The sequence below is a fragment of the Thermobia domestica genome, unplaced genomic scaffold (assembly GCF_964235325.1).
Source record: "Thermobia domestica unplaced genomic scaffold, izTheDome1.hap1.1 HAP1_SCAFFOLD_464, whole genome shotgun sequence".
In the NCBI taxonomy this organism is placed as follows: Eukaryota; Metazoa; Arthropoda; class Insecta; order Zygentoma; family Lepismatidae; genus Thermobia; species Thermobia domestica.
The window spans coordinates 48,103-68,663 of NW_027656174.1; the positions used below are offsets into that span (position 1 = coordinate 48,103).

Here is a 20,561-nt window from a genome sequence, read left to right on the forward strand (position 1 = left end):
ATAATAATAATAATAATAATTTCCTGGAATGTATGCAATATATTAATATTTATAGGGCTTGGAGTTTGTATAATCTGAATTTCAACAAGACAAAAATCATATAATAGCATGCTAATCATTTTGACCCCCCTGCGAAATTTTCTACGGACGCCTCTGCCCCTGACCTCTCCAAAAGATATCCCTTGTGCAATGTAGTGATAGTGGTACGTCCCTGAATGATTCAGATCAAGCGTAAACTATGCAATACTATCCCAGAAACCTCAAAGGTGTGCAATTTACAATGAAGTGAAATGGTAGAAAGAAGTGAAAATATTAAGAACAATAGAATACATTTTAAAGTGCAGTTTGCGTTGAAGAGGCGCATATCAGTAAAAGGGGCCGACATTTAAAGAAAATATCATAAGAGAAGAATTTTATTGTGATTTATACAGCGTGTTTCAAAATAACACCGGCAACGTTTGGGAGGTGATTCCTGACACCAAGATAAGGCAAAAAGTATAAACCAACCTGGGTGCACAAATGCTTCCTTTCGGAGTTATAGGCCACAAAAACATGAAAAAATGAATTCTAAAGATCCATAGCTGCAAAACTATGGGACCTACCGTAGTCGGGTCAAGACTTCGCTTATGTGTGCTATCCAAAATTGTATGTTTCAGAATTATAAGATACTCACAAAGCAATTTGTATAGAGAGAGTTTGACTACAGGCATATAATTTGAAGTACTATCTAACTACCTCTGCACAAATCGTTGCGGAAATACCACAGAATTCTGAAACATGGATATTTGGATAGCGCACATATTAGTTCTGAAGTGAAGTCTTGACCCAACTACAATTGATCCCATAGTTTTGGAGCTATGGACCTTTAAAGTTCATTTTTTCATGTTTTCGGCAGCCTATAACTCCGAAAGGAAGCATTTATGCAGCCAGGTTGGTTCATACTTTTCGTCTTATCTTGGTGTCAGGAATCATCTCCCAAACGTAGTCGGTATTGTATTGAAACACCCTGTACATATCTTGGCTATTTTTCTATGTAGTCACAATGAATCTCCAAACATTTCTGGTAGCGTGGCACAAGGTTCCGTATACCTTCTATGTGAAATCTTCCGCTGGAGATTGCAGCCAGCCCAGAACTGACGTCTTGAGCACTTCACGAATATTGAAACACTTCGATGCAAGCCACTTTTATCGAAGGAAAAGAAAGAAATCGCTGAGGGCAAAGTCGTGCCTGTAAGGGGGATGAATGACTAGTTGCTATCGAAATCTTTGAATTGTCTCAAAACTACGAGCAGCTGTATGTGGGCGGGAATTGCCATGGATCAGAAGAGTTCCAGAGCGTAGCAAAATTCCTCTCCGCTGATTTTGAATGATACTTCATAGATTATGTAATGTTTAGCAATACACACTTGTTGTAATTGTTCGTCCTAGTTCCAAGAATTCCACAAGAATCACTTTTTTTTTTTGTCCCAAAACATGATTGCCATGATTTTGTGAACTGATAGTGTCTGTTTTTATTTCTTCGCTTTCGGAGAACCACAATATTGACATTGTATTAATTGCTGCTTAAGGTCCCCAGTGGCGTACGATATCTAGATTTCATCCTCCGTTACTATGTGAGAAAAGAGGTTATCCTCATCCTTCCCCCGCGGGCCAAAAAAAAAAAAAAATTATGTGCAGATATCATTCAAAAATCATTTGCTCTTAATACCGCATATACTCTTAACGACCCATCAGAAAATGAGAGAACTTGGCTGATTACACTGTATAGCTCAAACCTGGCACCATTAGACCATCATTTGTTTCAGTCTTTCGAGAATTTCCTGAATGGTGTTCAGTTTATTACAAAAGAAGCCTGTGAAAACCGCGTGTCACAATTTTTTGATCAGAAGTTCTGTAAGGACGGCATTCAATGGCGGATCTAGGTCCCCCAGTTTTTTGAATGACAGTTGTGAGCAGTGGCGTATTTAGGATTTTATTTCGGGGGCTATGCACATTCTCCTGAGTAAATGTATATATACTGAGTCTTTATATGTATACAGATTTTATATATAATATATATAAATTTATCTATTTCGGAGATCGGCCTGAGCTCGATACCCACCCCTAAATATGCCACTGGTTATGAGTGATTTTTGCATTTTTCTTTACTTTGCGTTGCGGTATGCAAATTTTGCGGAGACTGGTACGGAATGACATCCAAAGGTTTAGTTAATAACAAAAGTTAATAAAGTTTTTTACTAATAAAATGGCTTTATCTTTACAGTCTACAATCACAAAGCAAGGAAACAAACTAATTCATGTGCAGAGAAATAAAATAGAAGTTGTAATCGAGAGGATATTCTTAGCAAATGAAATGATGGAGGTAAGTTTTTAAATAGGTTTAATTCCGAAGCATATTATTCAAGTTATGACAACTGTAGTAAATCAATGACAGTTTTAAGTAGACAAGTATTTATATTTTTTTTTTCTAAAGCCTACATTCAATTTTAGTGTTACGGCTAATGGCATTTTAACGCTTAGCGTTGAAAAGATTAAGAACCTTAGAGTCGTTTTGAAGTATGATTAGCGTCAGACTGCTGCAGGAAACATGTGTTAGTCGAACTCTTTAGTATGGCACTGATCCACGCGTCAGAACAACTCTGCATAGGTCCCTATGAGCCTTATGCAGTCATTGTGACACGTGATTAGTGCCATACTAAAGAGTTCGACTAACATGTTTCTTGCAGAAGTTAGGTCTTTAGTCTGACGCTAATCATACGTCAAAACGACTCTGCATAAGGCCCTATATCAGCGTTTCCCAGCCTTTTTCAAATTGCGGCACACTACAGGTGTTACTTGGATTCTCGCGGCACACTTATAGATATTATTATTTGTAAATATAAAACACAGTGGTATTTTTTCTGTGATTATTGATCTTCTTACAGAGAAGAGAGCTCTATCACTGTTTTTTTTTTTTCCAGTGGTAAATCATTATCCTTATTTTTCATTCTAATTTAAAAATAGAATACAAATGCAATGCAATATTGGACTCACGTTTTTAAAAATACTCTTTCTTTTTAAAAACTGTATCCAATTTTTACTAAGAAGGAAGATCACTAAATAACGAACGAACAAACAAATCTCTTATTTTTAAAACACAAACGTAGGTAATTTGTCGAAAGGATTGAATGATATTTTAAATTTTTAAGTCACGAAATCTGGAACAATAAAGAAGCAATAATGGTCATAACAATGATAACCATTGTTTTCAACTTTAGAAATGTACAGAACAGTAACCTGGTATGAAACTTAAAATTGTAGATTCACAGTAGAAATTCATAGTAATGTGAAATACAAATATAAATTTTCCCCTAGGTTTTGCAATTTGATTGCTATAAAATTAATAATTTTGTTTCGATTCCTCGCGGCACACCAGCGGCCCATTCACGGCACACAGGTTGGGAAACGCTGCCCTATATGTTTAAGTTCATGCACTGTACTATGTGTTCAGAATTCTACTAATCTCTGGAAACCTAGTGAGTCGATTTGCTCAGCCAAGCAGCCAGAAAAGTTATGTGCAAACCAGCAAAGTAATGTCAGTGTTTCCAGTTCGATATTTATGACACCACATCGAGTAATTTGAGTGCAGTGGAGTGATTACATAAAAACTGAACTCACCAAACCAGAGTCGAAAACATTAATGACTTGTTAAAAAAAAGCTTAACGTAAAACCATATTATTCATTTATCATGGCAATTAATATGATAAATTAGAAAGAGCGAAGAGAGACGAAGTTGCTGCAGGAAAATGAGGTGTAAACAAATATAGCATTATTATTATTATTATTATTATTATTATTATTATTATTATTATTATTATTATTATTATTATTATTATTAACTATTGTTTTGCATTTTTAGCCAAAAGAACTCCACTCGTTAAATATAATTGAAATGATTACCATTATAAAGTAAAATAATTAATAAACACGTCTTTCCGTGTGTTTTGCAGACACATTTTGTGGTTCAGCTTGTTTCTGTGATTTAGTGCAATTTAGCGTCTTATAATTAGTAACTCCTTGGGGCGTGATCGAAATACCTTGCACATGTTTCATGGCCCGATTCTTTAGCACAGCGAAATTAAAAAAGCGCTAATTTTTTAAAAATATTTTTTTGTAATATCTTCAAAACAAAAGAAAACATTCGAAAAGTAAAGATATAGTACACTAGACAATATTATTTTGCATGTGATACTATCACAACTCATCTATCTGCTTTTGATTTGCAACTATCGATATATTTAGCATTTTTTGCGGGTTTTGTATACACCGTATAGCAGCACACCAAAAGCAGATAGGCGAGTTGTCATAAAGGTATCACATGCAAAAGCATATTGGCTAGTGCACTACATGTTCGTTTTCCGATTATTTTTATTTGTTTTGAAGATATTGAGGAGAAACTCTAAAATTTGCGGTGGTTTAATTTTTCAGTGGTGAAGACTCATTTTTAGCTCAAATATGGTGGATCATGCATAATACATTTACTATCCTCCGAGCCCTTCTCGCTAGCTAGTGTCTAGCACGAGAGTTAATGGTGCATGAGATTTTGCTTTCGATTCCCGGTGGGAGAATTTTTAAAATTTGAACGCGTTACGGGGTTTGTATCTTACCTTTAAACTGTAGGTCTGCGTCTGATATAGCAGCCTCAGTGAAAGGGCGATAGACTTCATTTCAACTAATCAACATATCATTTGATTTAAAAGTGCCCTATTGGCTTTAAAGGAATACAAATTTATTACAAAATATAAGGAAATGGTAGTTACACCTAGTTTTCAGCTCACAAATCTGCAATGCGGCTTCTTTTAACCGCACAATATATATCAAGGGCCCCATTCCATACCGGTCTATATCAACACAAGGCAAAATTTCAGTTTTAGATTGCCATAACGGGTACCTCGTACTGATTTTGCGATATCTTGTTAGTGTCGCAAATTTTACGTTTGGGAATAATCTATTCTCACTACCAAATGATGTTAACGCATACTTTGCGTTGCTTTCTGACCCGCAAAATTTGCTAAAACTGTTATGGAATGAGGACAAACGTCAATAGTCAAATCTTGAACACTGACGGGGAGTTGTGAGTTGAGTAATGGTTTGCAGGAGACGGTACTAGCAATCATCGCTTGTGTACTTAGCGATCTCTCCCACCAACCGAACGAAACTTAAGCATTCACTCCTTTGAACTGTAGTCGTCTTATTCAAGTACGATTAACTGTTTTCAAGCGATAAAACTTTGAAATCGGGTGAAGACTTTAGAGATTTTCTGCATTTTGCACACAAGCTTTCATCATAACAGAACTCCATTCTAATTTGAACAGTTAATCGGACTTCCACGTTAATATGGTTTCAATGTATACCTTTGGTATGCTATTGTGTGTGGTAGCCGAATTAGCGTTTGACCTAGAGAGTTAATCTCACGTCATCCAATCCGATCATAGCAACGCTATGATATGGAAGTCAGCTTTTGCAAACGATTGTAGTTACATCAAGTTTGTGATTAAGTCATGAATTTGAAATTTAACCATCAAACAAATATGGAATTGTGTGAAAGTTTTAAAATGTTGAGTTTTATGAAGAGGTCAAGTTATTATTTCAAAAATAAAAAGAAATGTATTGTCATTATATAGTACGTTTGTGCAATAGAAATTGGAATATGCGCCTATAGTTTGTGATCCTTTCCACCAGTTTCGAAAATAAATAGAAAAAGTTCAAAATAAGTTACAATAAAATATACTGCTCATAAACATTATGTCTCTCATTATGTACCTTTGAAAAGATTTATTTTGTTGTCACTTGAAAATAGGAAGTTTATATAACGAGTATTATATCCGAAGAAAACATAGTTGGTATCAAGGAGGATAATATGTTAGAAATTACCCTTTTATTGTTCTCGACAAAACCTGAGTTAGCCATGTTTTTTTGTACGCTTGATAATACAATAAATATTAATAAAAAAAAAATATCCACTATACTGTATAAATTATGTGATGTGTGTAATATAGTGGAGTGTATTGGCTTGGATATATTTTAGTTTGAATTTGCTATTCTTAACAGTAAGTGTTTTCAGTTGGTAACTGATAAATTATAGAATACTTTTGTCCGTTATAAGTAAAAGAATACCCTATTTGTTATAATTTCATGTTTATGGTATTGCATATCATTTTATGATTATATATAAACTAGCTGAAAGGCTTATTTTTCACACGGGGAAAATATTTCAATCCATTTTCCCCTTAGGACACCCATTTCAATGAAGCTTATAAGATACTCTACTTTTAAAATAAATTGTCAAACACCCTTCCGCCGTTGCAACGATAATGTTTATGTATGTTTAATTTTAGGGCAACATGGATAATAGTCCGGTACTTACGATAACAAATGTTGTGACCAGGGTTGATTAACAAGTTAAGTGCCGCGTGAGACCACGTCGGTCTCATATAAAATATTTCTTTACGGCCACATGGTGCCAGGTTGGTCTTACACAACTTCTTGTTAGTTTATGCCCTGTGGTGACACACTGCTCTCAATTTTTACATTAAAATCTATTGTAGTGTATAGTAGTTGGTCTGGTAGTACGAAAAACAGCCTTGGCCTGTGGAATTGTGTCCAACGTAGTGTCACATGGCTCTAGCCAAAGTGGCAGAAATAGATTGTGATTTCCACATTACCCAAATATCTCATGTATTCTTCAAGTCATTCAAAACTAAGGCGAGACAGCAATCACGTGGAGTAAAAGTACAACAAAGTGTGCAGAAGTTGCCGCTATACTAAACTCGTACTAACTAATGCGTTCGCATTTTCCCGAGAATCCGGACACCATCGTTTAAAATTTGCGTGGTAACATGTTGGTCTCACGCGGCCACTAAACCTATTCCGGACGTCAGCCTATCTGGGGCAGTGTGAGACTAACGTATCATCACACACAAAAAAAGTATCAGTATTAGCCTACATAGTACCGATACTACAGAATTACCTAAAATGATTAAATTACTACTTAGAAGGGCACGCAGAAACCAGAAATGAAGAAAATATATTTTGGCCATAGGGGATGTTTCTGTTACGATATAGGTGGCACTTAGCCTGTTAAACTTGTTTTCTTTATGCTGTTAAAAATATAATAAGTGAGGAAGCCATAGTTAATGGAAGTATATTTTTAATTTCTGCGAAATGAATGATAAGTATTAAGAAAATAATCCGCCTTATGCAGAGTCGTTTTGATGTATGATTAGCGTCATGCTAAAGGCCTGACTACTGCAGGAAACGTATGTTAGTCGAATTCTTTAGTATGACTCTAATCACGCGTCAGAACGACTCTGTATACGGTCCAATAAGTTTAAAAGGAACAAAAACAGTTTAACTTATTGGAATTATTATCGTAGTAAGTTTTGGTGGATACTAAAGTAATTTTAAACGAACTGGAACCTTAATATTTTGAGTGTATATATCGTAGAATACGAACTTTAATCGAAGTGACGTGGTGAAAGTCCAGCTTGAGGTCCATAGTCACGAAATTTCAAAAGTTATTCAAACAGGTCCGCTCCGAAAATTATGAATTTGACACAATTCTCGGTAATTTTGGGTATTTTATTTTTCGTGCCGATGAGGTCTGAACGTGAACTTAAATGGTGTCAGGAATACCAGTATTGATCTCAGAAACCTCAAAAACTATAGATTAGAAAATAATATCTGTCCTTTCGGATTATTTTTATGTTATCCCCTTCCCGCCCCTCCGCTTTAAGGATGTCTTACCAACTTCAGACTGAACTAGGACTTAACGGCATAGGGAGTTTCAATATTCATATCAGTGATCCCGAAAACTATGGTTTCGACATTAAAATCTGCTTACATGTAACATCTTTCTAGCCCCAGTTGAACTAGGTGGTGTTTACTATACAGCATCCTTTTTCAAGATCGTAGATCGTATGAGTAAAAAATTTGATTGAAATTGCTCCGAGTGTTACAATACACACAAACATTCATCTTTTATATACGTATATATATATATAGATGTACGAGCTATGCTAAAATAAATAGCAACCTTTGTCAGTTCCTGAACCAGGTTACAGCCCGTTCTTCCCTAAACTTGGTTTTAAATGTCACTTGGACTGTCACAGATAAGCTTAGGAACTTCAAAAACTATGAGTTCGACAGTTGTCTCGGTAATTTTTGGACATTTCATTTTCCATCCTTTCTCAATTTCCATGCCAATGGGGCCTAAATTTAGACTTAAACGGCATTGGGAGGGTCACTATTCATTCCAGTGATAGCAAAAATTGTATTCGTCACTAAAATCGGTCGTTTTTGATAATTTTACATTTTATCCCTTCCCACCCTAATCCTTAGGGATGTTTTATCCTCACTGTGAACTTGGATTTAAACCATGTCGGGATTGTCACTAGTTATTTATTATTATCCTTTAACAGACATAAAAAGTCTCCAATTACAAAGAAGGTATATATATACTGATTAATGAGGAATCTGAACCACATGAATTCTCACCGGGTCTCCTGCGCCAAAGGCGCGTACTGTTTTATAGTTGAATTTCTAGAAATATTAACTCGTTTGTTATAAAGTTAATGTCCATGATTCTTTCATTTAAGAGCCGGGAGAGATTGTGAACCAAACTAATCCTGTCTAAATTCTACCTTCTTTCTTTTTATTTTCTTTGCAATGTAAGTACGTCTCTTTACAGGAGGGTTGGACGAGACACGTGTCTTTTTTATCATTTCAAATTCCACCGTTATCATGCTAGGGCTCTGATCGTTTCCCATATATATTGTATTTGCTCTTGGATTGCATATTATTATGAAATTATTCAAAGAATACAACCAATCCATATCTAATTATTTGCTAAACTTTAAAGTCGGTTTCCTGGAGGACGCGTCAGTGGAGCATTTTCTATACTTTTCTTCACCTTATTGGAACCGACGTTGCATGACAAGGAAATGACTGAACCATTTGAAATGAGTTTTAGAACATATAGTAGCTACTACCTACCTTAAGCTGGGTTTTTAACATTTCACTTTCATCAAAGGGCGAATTCGAAAAGGAGTAGGAGGTTCAAAATGTATGTAAAAATAGAGTATTTCATGGATTTTATCATTACATTTTAATTGAAATGTATTCTCCATTGAATTTTAATGAAAAGGGCGAAAGTTTAACCTATTCTTATGTACGAAGAACGAGCATTTGAGCAAGTTAATAATAAAAATGCTTGCCTATAATTCATAGAATGTGTTAATATTCGTGAACAGTGGCAGCTGTTGAGGGAAGTCATGTCAGTACAGAATTCAATTTTATCGTTACAAGCGTAAAGCCGGTTATCGATCAACTATTGTATCAAATGTTTCAGCACAGTGGAATTTGAACGTGTACGGTACCAAGTTGTATGCAACTTTTGGGTTGGTTACATTTGATACAACTATTCTAAAATAAAAATAAAAAATGTTCTATTGCTATCCAACATTGCATCAAATAGAACAAACGACAATCATTGCGGTGACGCTAAACGTGGACACGGGAAGCAATTGAAATGCTTATTAATGTCTACAAGCAGCATCCTGTTTTGTATAACTGTAAACTTAAAGAATATTACAATAAATACAAACGCATAGAAGGCTTGGGGGGGAATGTGTCTGAAGTTAGACTGCCAAGGGCAGAGACTACGAGTTAGTGAGCATTCACATTTCACATCCACGGTTCATATTTCCAATTGCTCGTTAATTTTAAGATTTACGATCTAAACAGCTTACTTTTAAATAGCTGCCTCAAGTGAGTACCGCGTTGCACTCTATGCCTACCAACAAATATACAATTGAATGAAGAAATGTAAACAAATAAGCAACAAAATTAAGTTTTGTATTTGATCGTTTATAGTGCGTGTAAAAGTTTTAGGCAACTTATTTGAGCAAATGACTGAAAAATAAGTTTGATACAATATACCTATTTGATGGAAAACTATGACCATGTATAAATGGCTTAAGGGAAGAAAACTTCATAACATTTTAATTCTTCCTCCATGTACAAATGTACATTATGATTCATTCCAGATAAGCTCATAGGAGATAAAACAAGTTTTCTCCCCAACAGGATCACGCACCTGATCTGATAAATGTGAGTTTTGGTGTTAATCTTTGCACTATTAATCTCAGCACGAAAAGAATTAATTAGAAGTTTCATAATAGCTCTGCATACTTTAAAACACTTTATTACATTTATTTGTATTAGTGAGATAAGTAGTAATACATTTTCTACTATGAATGTAACTTTAAGTGAACAATATTGTCATTCACTTTGTAGTTGGGTTTGTGAAATGAGGCTAAAATTGCAAGCGATGACAGGGTTGGAAATTGATTTGGCACTTACTATATTCTTTGAATAATTTCATAATAATATGCAATTCAAGAGCAAATACAATCTGTATGGAAAACTCTCAGAGCCCTAGCATGATAACGGTGGAATTTGAAATGATAAAAACGACACGTGTCTCGTCCAACACTCCTGTAAAGAGACGTGCTTACATTACAAAGAAAATAAAAAGAAAGAAGATAGAATTTCGACAGGATTAGTTTGATTCACAATCTCTCCCGACTCTTAAATGAAAGAACCATGGACATTAACTTTATAACAAACGAGTTAATATTTCTAGAAATTCAACTTTAAAACAGTACGCGCTTCTGACGCAGGAGACCCGGTTCGAATCCCGGCGGGAACTCATGTGGTTCAGATTCCACATTAATCAGTAGGTCCCGTCTCATATAGCTCCGCTGTTGAAAGGCACGTTAAACTCAAAATCAACTCAACTCAATTTTAAATCTGCTACTAAAGTCAAACCTTAGCACATAAATAATAATCAATATTTCTTTTAAAGACAATTAAGCTAAAAGGAGTAATTGTTCGTAGCGGTATTTGGTAATGGTTAAAAGGAACAGCAATAAGTAAAACTTCTTAACATCAGATGCAAGCGAAATTGGGTAAAAACTTAGATTTTATAGGAGATCACGGTGGCTCAGTGGTAGAATGCTTACCTCTGGTGCGTGGGGTCCCTGGTTTGATCCCCGCCTAGTACGTTTGTAGTGGACAACATCGTATCTCGGAGCACTCCCGTTTTCTCCCACTTTCTCATTCCACCAATTCTTCCACCATTATTCGCTTGATTTAATCATCGCCTCTTTAGCCTAACAGGCATAACCGTGGAACGTTAAATTCAAAGATTTAGATTTTACCGGATGCTGCCGCTTTGTGAAGATGAGCGACTTGTCAATAGCAATGATAAAGAGGTGGGAGAATGGGAGTTCATTTAAATTCCTTATCAGATTATCTGGAATTAATAATACTCAAGTTCTCTTCCATTAGCTTGCAAGGATAAAAGATATATATATATATATATATATATATATATATATATATATATATATATATATATATATATATATATATATATATATACTTACGTAAATTCCCTCGAGAGTCATCACATCACTGCTTCCGAATTTCAGATGTTATCATGAAAGCTATAAAACGTAATCCTGCTTACGAACATATGTCAATAACGATTATCCTTTATTTCGTATTATTACATTCATCTATTTTTTTCTTTCAGGTAATAAAAGCAGGTGATGTTGTATGCACCAGAAAATACAGGATGGAGAAATAAATTATTGAGTGAAGTAGTGCCGTTTTATCCACAAAAATCGATATTTTATTTTCGAATAAACCGTAAAAACTAACCATTCTTGCTTTCCTAAAGCGTTATGGATCAAATTATAATGGAATTTCATTATGTATGAAAAGTTTACTCCAGTAAAAGAAGTATCGTGAAGTACTTGATTGTAATTCATTCAATATCAAGAATGAAATAAAGAAATTAATTATTTAAAATATGTAGGGAAAGGGGGGTTAAAAGTACACGCGCGGCTAAAGAGTGGTTGCCTGTTTCAGGTAGTTGGCAACACTGAGTGAGTTGATCACACCATCACGATAGAAGTACAGGACATCTTAGGACTGTATTCATAGATGTATCTTAACGAAAAATTTTTCTCAAGATCTGTCTTGAGAAGTGAATTGCTGTTCAGAATCTCATTCAAGCAAGATTTTGATAAGTTTTCAGTTAGAAGGAATGGATGAAAATAAAATTTGACTTTATACACACACATTTCTTAAGATAAGCTTTTGATCTTGCTAATTTATAGTCAAACAAAGTTAACAGCAGGAATGGTCCCATATTTTGTACGAGACAGGAATGGCAGTCTTGACCAAGATGCCTTTTTACTAAGAAATTCTCAAAACATGTTTATGAATAAAAGTTGTCTCACGACGGAAATTTTTATAAAAAATAAGTCTTACTCAAAGTAAGATCTTGAGTAGGCATCATCTATGAATACAGCCCTTAGAGAGCCACAACATGGAATGTCGTGTTCTCGAATTTCGTATAGTTATTGTAGGTAAATGGTAATTCTTCTGATTGTTCGTATATTTCTGGAGAATAACTTAAGCATTAACACAAACTACGTCACCACAAAGAACGATTCTTATTAGGCAGGATCAACGTATGGGTGTGTAAGGGATACCTATTTACAAAGTATATTCATGTCCAGTAGTATATATCAGTGTTAACAGCTTCTCTCACTTATGAAAAGGAACAAGTTACCAGCGAGATAGAGGTTAATAGACATTCATCTGAGTTCTGTTACAAAAATCGCTGGTGCGTGCAGCATGTCTCCAACATCCAAAAGTTGGTTCCAGGAAAAAAAATAATGTCGGAGAAGAAACATTAGATATCTATCTACTACCTGGATTTCCTTGTATATCTTTTTTTTTATACATTGAGTTAAATGCATCATTAGGTATGAATGTGGTATTTTTATTTATTTTTAATTGATGCCCAAATTGTTGTACACTGATGACTATTTGACACAGCTTAGATATTGAGTTTGTCATGTCCGGTGTGGACGAAAGACAAGGGTTCACATGTCTGTATTATCCCAGAGTACAAACCTACCGTACTCTTGTGTAATGATAGAGTGGATCATGAGTCACAGGGTCAACTTCTGTGCGGCTCATCCGGGCCTGCGTCTCACTACTCAGACACGGTGACCTAGACATACCAGAAGATTCAGGTAAACCCGTTGATCTGAATAAACTGATACAGAAATTTCTTATTGGCATATTTTCATCTGGACACACTGTAGCCTATATAACAAACAATATTGCAAGTTCAAAATAATAAAATATCTATAAATTATGACGGATCATCAGCGAAGGCCTTACATAGGACGAGTCAGAAAACTGCCTGAGGCCCCACACTTCAGAATATAACTCTTGATTTTTTTTTTTTAAATATGGTTAAGTGCGTCATTCAATAAAATTATGAAGTTTACAAAATCCTAATCAACTCGATTACAGACTTCCTCTCATTTTCAGAGATATACAGGGTGTCGAAAAACTAATGGTAAAAAATAAAAAAAATGAGTTTTATGTCCCACGGTTATGCCGGTTAGGCTAAAGGAGACGGTGATAATGAGAAATGAATGAAATGGTGGAATGAAGAAAGTGGGAGGAAACGAGACAACCCCGAGGAAACCCACGCACGCGGTGTTTGACAACCACAAAGTCAACTTGGCAGGAGCAAGGTTTGAACCCGCTACCCCATGCACCAGAGGTGAACGCTCTACAACTGAGCCACCGCGGCAAAATAATAATAATAATAAAACAGATTCCTAGCACTTAAACAAGAAAGTCTCTACGTCAGGGATAATGAAACGGTGCAGTAAACATGGAAACCATACAGAACAAAGTTGATATACACAGCCCGATTGCACGTTCATGTATGTACACGAGCAAAAGTGCATTGACACTTCCAATTTTCATATCCTGCAACGTTACACAACCAACAATACTGTTAAGGTTGGTTGGCTGAGAACAACACAAGGCGTTCTACAAGTGCAATAGTTTGTTTGAAATATATCAGTGTAGCAAACAGCAAAAATAGAAAAATATTCATGCCTCTCCAACGAGTAAAAAATCATGTAGAACACGCCTCTTAGTATCTACAGAGCGATTGGTATCATGAGAAAATTACAAAGAAATCTTATCTAACTTATACATACCAAGGAAAAATCAATGTTGGTCAAACATTCATTTTATTTCACAGGTTACAGTATTTTGTAAAATCTCTGAATCTTTTACATTATTCGTTTCAACGTTACCTTCACTTTTGATACTTAAAAGTTTTAATAGTAAAACTTTATGAAAAAATATGAGGTCGAGATTGAAACAAGACAATTTACGGTAATTGAAATTATGAACTGGAAAGCCAACTTGTAACGACCTTATAATCTTGTGGCTGGAGAGCCAACTCTGTTACGTACAAGTTTACACTAATTGTTTACACTTTCATTTGTAGCTAACTTTATACTGGGGAAAGAAAGAAAGAAGGAAAGAGAGAAAAAATATATCAAGTGGGTCGCCGAAACTACTTTCTTCCTTATGCTACGACCATGTGCCAGTAAGCACAACGCTATTTAATTTCCAGATTCTTGCACACCAATGGTATCATCGCTACCATGAAAGGAAAGAAAAAAATCCATTTCCAAAATAACACCATGTACTTTGCATATTATATTTATTTAACCCTTTTAGCGAACAGCAAATAATTGCAGAAATTATATCAATGTTAGCGAATATAAAGTTTAGCTAGACTCAATAACCATAGTTAAAAAATCATTTGACCTAGTACTTCAGTCTCGAAAATTTTAGAAAACTTCTCACACCAACGCAACAGAGTATAACAACAGCGTGTAGATATTATTCTTGATAATACATTAAACAGTCGTTTACATTCCTCGATCAAGCATATGAGGTAGAACTTTAGTGAGCTACATCATAACAAGTGAAGGGAGATTACAAATTACATTATTGTTTACAAAACATCTCATTACAGAGGGAGTAAGTATACGGCTGAGTCGAACAATCCCCTCCCAAGAACATAACGCTTCCACTACTTTCCGCAACCAACTGTATCAAGAGGGCGCTACTCCTCGACTTAGCTTACAATTTAAACAGCGGCGGTAATAATACATATGGTAGAAACATTTGTAGGAGGTACTTGACCAGCCAGCAACATAAACTCTACCACTGACACCATCACATCTAGGCGTGAGTACAATAGCAATGTCCACCGTCTTTGACGCGTCCAACAAGACGACTAAAGTAGCTTCTCAACTAAAGATAGGACATAGAGACAACTAGAGGATTAACGTAAATCCTTTCCTTGCGTGGCGACTTTAAATTATAGATTATAAACTATGGATTATAGTAAACAATACGGAGTGCCCACTAATGAGACAAACATGAGCTAGCTGTCGCTAAATAAATCTTTAACTTTACCAAGACATGACAACTATAGAATAAACAATACGGAGTGCCTACTAATGAGACGAACATGAGCTAATGATACATTATATATCTGCTCAACTTAAGAAACTAATTTCGCTTAATGCAAGAGAGAAATGGTGTTGACATCGGACTACCCCGTCGGCGTATGAATTGGCTTACTGGATGGAGAACTCACTTCTGTCTACTCAGACATGTTACAGACGGAACGTACGACAATAGACAACATTTTATCGTTTTATACTGTTTTGATTTTTAAGTGAATACACTAAGTAGCAAGCTTTCTCTAAATAAGATGATTCGAAACAACAGAGTAAATACACGATATTAATAATATTTAACCAACTAGTTACGGACAGAGACAAAAACAATTGAATTAGTTAGGTGAATTATTGACGAAATTTCTTTACCGTTCCCAGATCGACATTCATTTCTTCAATAAACTGTATCGGAAATAATAATGACAAGAGTTACCTGGAGGCGGTGATCAAAGTTAGTCCATCTGCTACTCACGGTATCCCACTGGTAAAACAATATCAGCACCGCAGACTAGTTCCAAGGGCACAGCTTCAGGCAGCATCGTGGACAGCAACCGATCTCCGACAGTTCTTCAGGTCGCTCGACGCGAGGCGATAGCAGACTTCAGCCAAGGGCATAGATTTACCCAATGGCGACCTTTTAAGTCGACAGCAAACTGGAAGCACGTCCTCAACTTCAACCGGACGGACGTAAGTCAACCGTATAAGTCGTTGTAGCAATTAGTCCACACCGACGACCACAGGCGATAATCCAAGGAGGACAGCGGGTCCAAATCAAAACTGGAAGAGGAAGATGAGAGGCCGCTACGGAGAGTACCTGCGCTGACGGCGTCACCGACGAATGATCCAAGGAAACAGCAGGGCTAGACACAAACTAGAACAGAAGGACGGTTCCCAGCGTCACTGCAGTAAGTCTACACCGACAATATCATGATGAACAGTTAGAAAACAGCAAGTAAGACCAAGCAGTAACAGAAAAAGACAGTTCCTGTTATCATTCCAAGGAACGTCAACACTACGGACAAGATTACAGATGAGCTATTATCGTTTATCACACATTACGTGGATTTTTACAATATCACTTCAACACACCATCTTCTATATAGAATTCTTGACAGGAACTGGTTACATCACTACGCTGGTATAAAGAAACTTCGTTCTCAATTGATGGAACGGCGCACTATCAACTATACAACGACAGCCATGTTTCAGTACAGAGAGGTAGGACAAAGAGAATGCGCTCAGAGATCCCGCTCGCTCTCTGATTGGCCGCTCCTAACTACGCAGCATAACGCAAAACTAAATAAAGATTTTAACATCAACTTAGATATAACGAAACGAAAGTAAAAATTATATAAATTGTTATATAATAATGTATACCCACAACAGATTACTAAATCTTAAACGAAGATACAAACTCCAGTTTTCAAACAACTAACGCCATCTCGTGGAATTGAGAAAAATCCAACTCGACGCGGGCCATAGACTTACAAAGAAAGTAGCGTACTTCAACTACACACTAGCCCAGTTGTCGACCATCTTGAATCCTTCAAAAAGGTCGAGAATTGGGGAAAATAAAAATGGAAAGAAATGACGCTAACTAAGAGCTAATTAAATTATTCTATAAAATAATTTCTTTGAGAAAATGTAACGTTCAAAGAGGATCGTTACAAGATGATTTGACTCCCATCTTTGTTTTGCGTGATGTTTTTTATCAACAAAACCAACGTAGTTTTTATTTTTTAAATGTATTATTAATATTATCTTCCATTGACACATTAAAGCTAACAAGAATATTTTTCTGAAGTTATATTACTAGTTTCCAGTGTGTTCGGAAAATGAAACAAAAAAAGAAAAAGAAAAAGAGAGGAAAAAGAAAGTCAATCTAAGAAAGTAAAAACAAGATATGCAGTGTGTACCAGTTCAATTTGCGAAAACCATTGCATCAGTAGAAAACATGTCATATGTTTCAAATATGACAAATAGTCATATTTTGTGTGCACATAACATGAGTTTGTGTAATTTAATCCCCAATTAATGATACAAGCATGTTTTTATTAGAAGAATATACGATATCAAAAGAACACGAGTTCTCTCTTATAATACGCCGTAATATATCACTCACTATCCCTTATTATATTCTAAGTAATCGAGAACTGTAATTTCGTAAAGAGGAATAAACAAAAATGAACTAAAACATAATCAAATACAAATATCGATGAATGTTTCGGTTAATATTTCATTGGAGATATCTCCACTCTCTCTTCCTCTCGGTTAACATGTGCATGATTCTTACATCTCATCTCTAGTTGGAGAACTTTGAGTAAAGAGAACTCATCAAACACCTTGCAAGAAGAAATTAAATTTAAAAGTGTTAAATTTACTTACAGTGGATTTGAAGCCGCGATCCCACGATTTCTAACCTAGTGCCTATAACACCTCGGCTATTCTTTCAGTACTGCCGTAGTCTCCTAACTTGAGTGTTATGTCGTGAAATGATTGTCGGAGGGAGAAAAGAAAAGAAACAAAAGTTTGATTTTAAAAAAAGAAATAAACACAGAACTTTCGGTTTGCCGAATGAAGGCTTAAGTAGCCAAATCTCCATTAGGACAACCCTTTTAAAGAAACTTTGAGCGACACAGTATTTTTTCTACCATAGAATCCTGTGTCTTGGTAGGTATTGAATTAATTACGCTGAAATCTAAAAGGAGCATCTTGAGTGGTAAAATAATATATTACTATTTGTCAAAAAGATTTTTGTCGCGGGTCTACATTTTTTAACCCTTCTTGAAATCGATGTTATGAATCGTGGCGGATATAAATCCTTGACTAGGTAATGGCGATTGTTTTGAAACCAAATGTGAGTATGAGAATTAAATTTGTCATATCTGTAGTTTGGTGTGGGAAATAAACTAAATTGTGAACCAAAGGTCTGAGAACAACTCAAGTTATTAATATACACTTCGCTAAATGTTATTGACTTATAATAAAAGAAATGCGAAAGACTTTTTGAAACGAAAAAAAAAAATAACGTATAACTTTGTAACTGGAGGGAAAGAAACCTAACAGACAGACTAAAGACGAACCACTCATCGCGTAGTGATTGTGATTTAGTGGTCAAGGCGTTCGGCCAGTAACTAAAAGTAATCGGTTCGGATCCCGGGCTGATAAGTTTTTTAGTTTAGACTTTTTCCTGCCAAATGATCGGCGATGACACACGTTTTATTATGTTCAGATATTTGAATACTTGGATGTTTCAATACTTGAACTATCAAATCTTCAGGAATAATAATAATTATCTCACAGAAAGTTAGGAGCCTATTATCACTCAGCTCATACAATTACAAGCAGGAACGCGACATTTTGCAAGAATATTGCGGATTTATTTAGTGTTGCCCACGAGAAGAGGAATTTCTCATCTCGTTACTAAAACAAAACAAACAAAATCGAGACGAGAATTAACATTTTACATTCGAGACGGGGCAAGGCTAACTCAAATTATCGTCTCGCTTTTGAGATGAGAATCCAGACGAGACGAAATGTATCGTAAAAATTTCTCGTCTTATATCGATTCTCGGAATAGTGTATGTCCATTCTTTAAGTAACAATTGCTCTGTAGACTGAATCCTGTATGCTATTTTGTTACTTTGTATTTTGGAGTTCACCGAATTATGGTCAGTGTAGGATTTTGTAGTAAAGCTTTTATAATTATTTCTACATATCCTAAGTTAGTTTATTATATGCCTTACTGTTCACTGATATTCGGTTATTTTTATTAGTTATTTTCCTTGAAAGGTACGGTAGAATAACTTCTACATAAAGCTTAAGTGGAAAGAATGCCATCAAGAATTGTGTGCGGACATTTTAGAAAATGTACCGTAAACTGGGTATACTTTGGCCCGCATATTTTAAATTTCATAATTCCCATTCTAATATCTTCTAAGATTAGGGAGCTAATTTAATGATATTTTTCCTCGTTATAATGCAACTCTTTGGCTTTCTTTTGAAAGCAGTAAACAATCAGCATGATCAAGAAATATGATTGTAGTTCCAATTTTTTGATGACATGCAAGATTTTTCATGGTTGGGGTAACTTTAGCCTATTTGTCAAAATGACTAATTAATACACGAAAGTAAGCACTGTATTTGAAAACAGAAGGGAAGACCTGGTATTAAAAACACGCTGATGAAATTATCAATGTTTTTACTCAATTTCAATCGAACGAGGAATATCGTTCACTGAAAATATTTATATTGTACTTGGGAGAATACGAAATACCTATAAAAGAACATTACAAATTTGTGAATACTTAACTTAAAATACATATATTACAAATATCGGGGTGAAATCACTTTCCTCAATATAGAAGCTAACAAAAATATCATTCAACGGAAATCTCTCTAACAAGGAAAGCTATCCAACTCCTCGACGAGTATTCCATTGAAACTTGCACAAGTGAAAGGACATATTGAAAGATGGAAATATGCTTACTCGTACGATTCGCAACGTCCTCGAATAGGAAGTAGAATGATTTCCCCCCTTAGCCCCTGAAAGTTATGTACTCTGGTTATACATGCCAGAATGTGATACACTTGAATCTGTTTTCTCACGAAGGCAAATATTGCTAACTTAAGATGATAACAGTCGGTGGTGATTGGGATCTCTGGTACATCATTGATACTAATCGATGTCAAATGGAACACGATAAGCGATCGTAAGTTTCAAACGAACACGTTTACTCGGTGGAGAAAAGGGACACGCTGAAAGCACAACGCAAAATGTATTATTATTATTATTATTATTATTATTATTATTATTATTATTATTATTATTAGTAGTAGTAGTAGTAGTAGTAGTAGTAGTAGTAGTAGTAGTAGTAGTAGTAGTAGTAGTAGTAGTAGCAGTAGTAGTAGTAGTAGTAGTAGTAGTATGATCAGCATTATTAATATGAACAGTATGATGAGTAATAATAATAATAATGAGAAGTAGAAGACAACAAATATATTGTTGGGCCCATTCAGTAACGAAGAACTTCGGCCCGTCTTGAGTGTCCTCTAGCACTGCCATAAACGTTTTAAAATCCACAAACAAC

The 20,561-nt window shown here is 35.3% G+C and overlaps 1 protein-coding gene across 1 annotated transcript in view; it reads left to right on the forward strand.

Annotated features, from left to right (window-relative positions):
- The window catches only part of LOC145676906 (fatty acid-binding protein, muscle-like), a 32,649-nt gene extending 20,788 nt beyond the window's left edge, over positions 1 to 11,861 (forward strand). Inside the window, exons 3-4 of the mRNA XM_081747676.1 lie at positions 2,264 to 2,362; positions 11,640 to 11,861. Coding sequence (XP_081603802.1) covers positions 2,264 to 2,362; positions 11,640 to 11,693 — 153 coding nt within the window. The 3' untranslated portion in view covers positions 11,694 to 11,861. The remainder of the gene's footprint in view (positions 1 to 2,263; positions 2,363 to 11,639) is intronic.
- Positions 11,862 to 20,561: the final 8,700 nt, after the last annotated feature.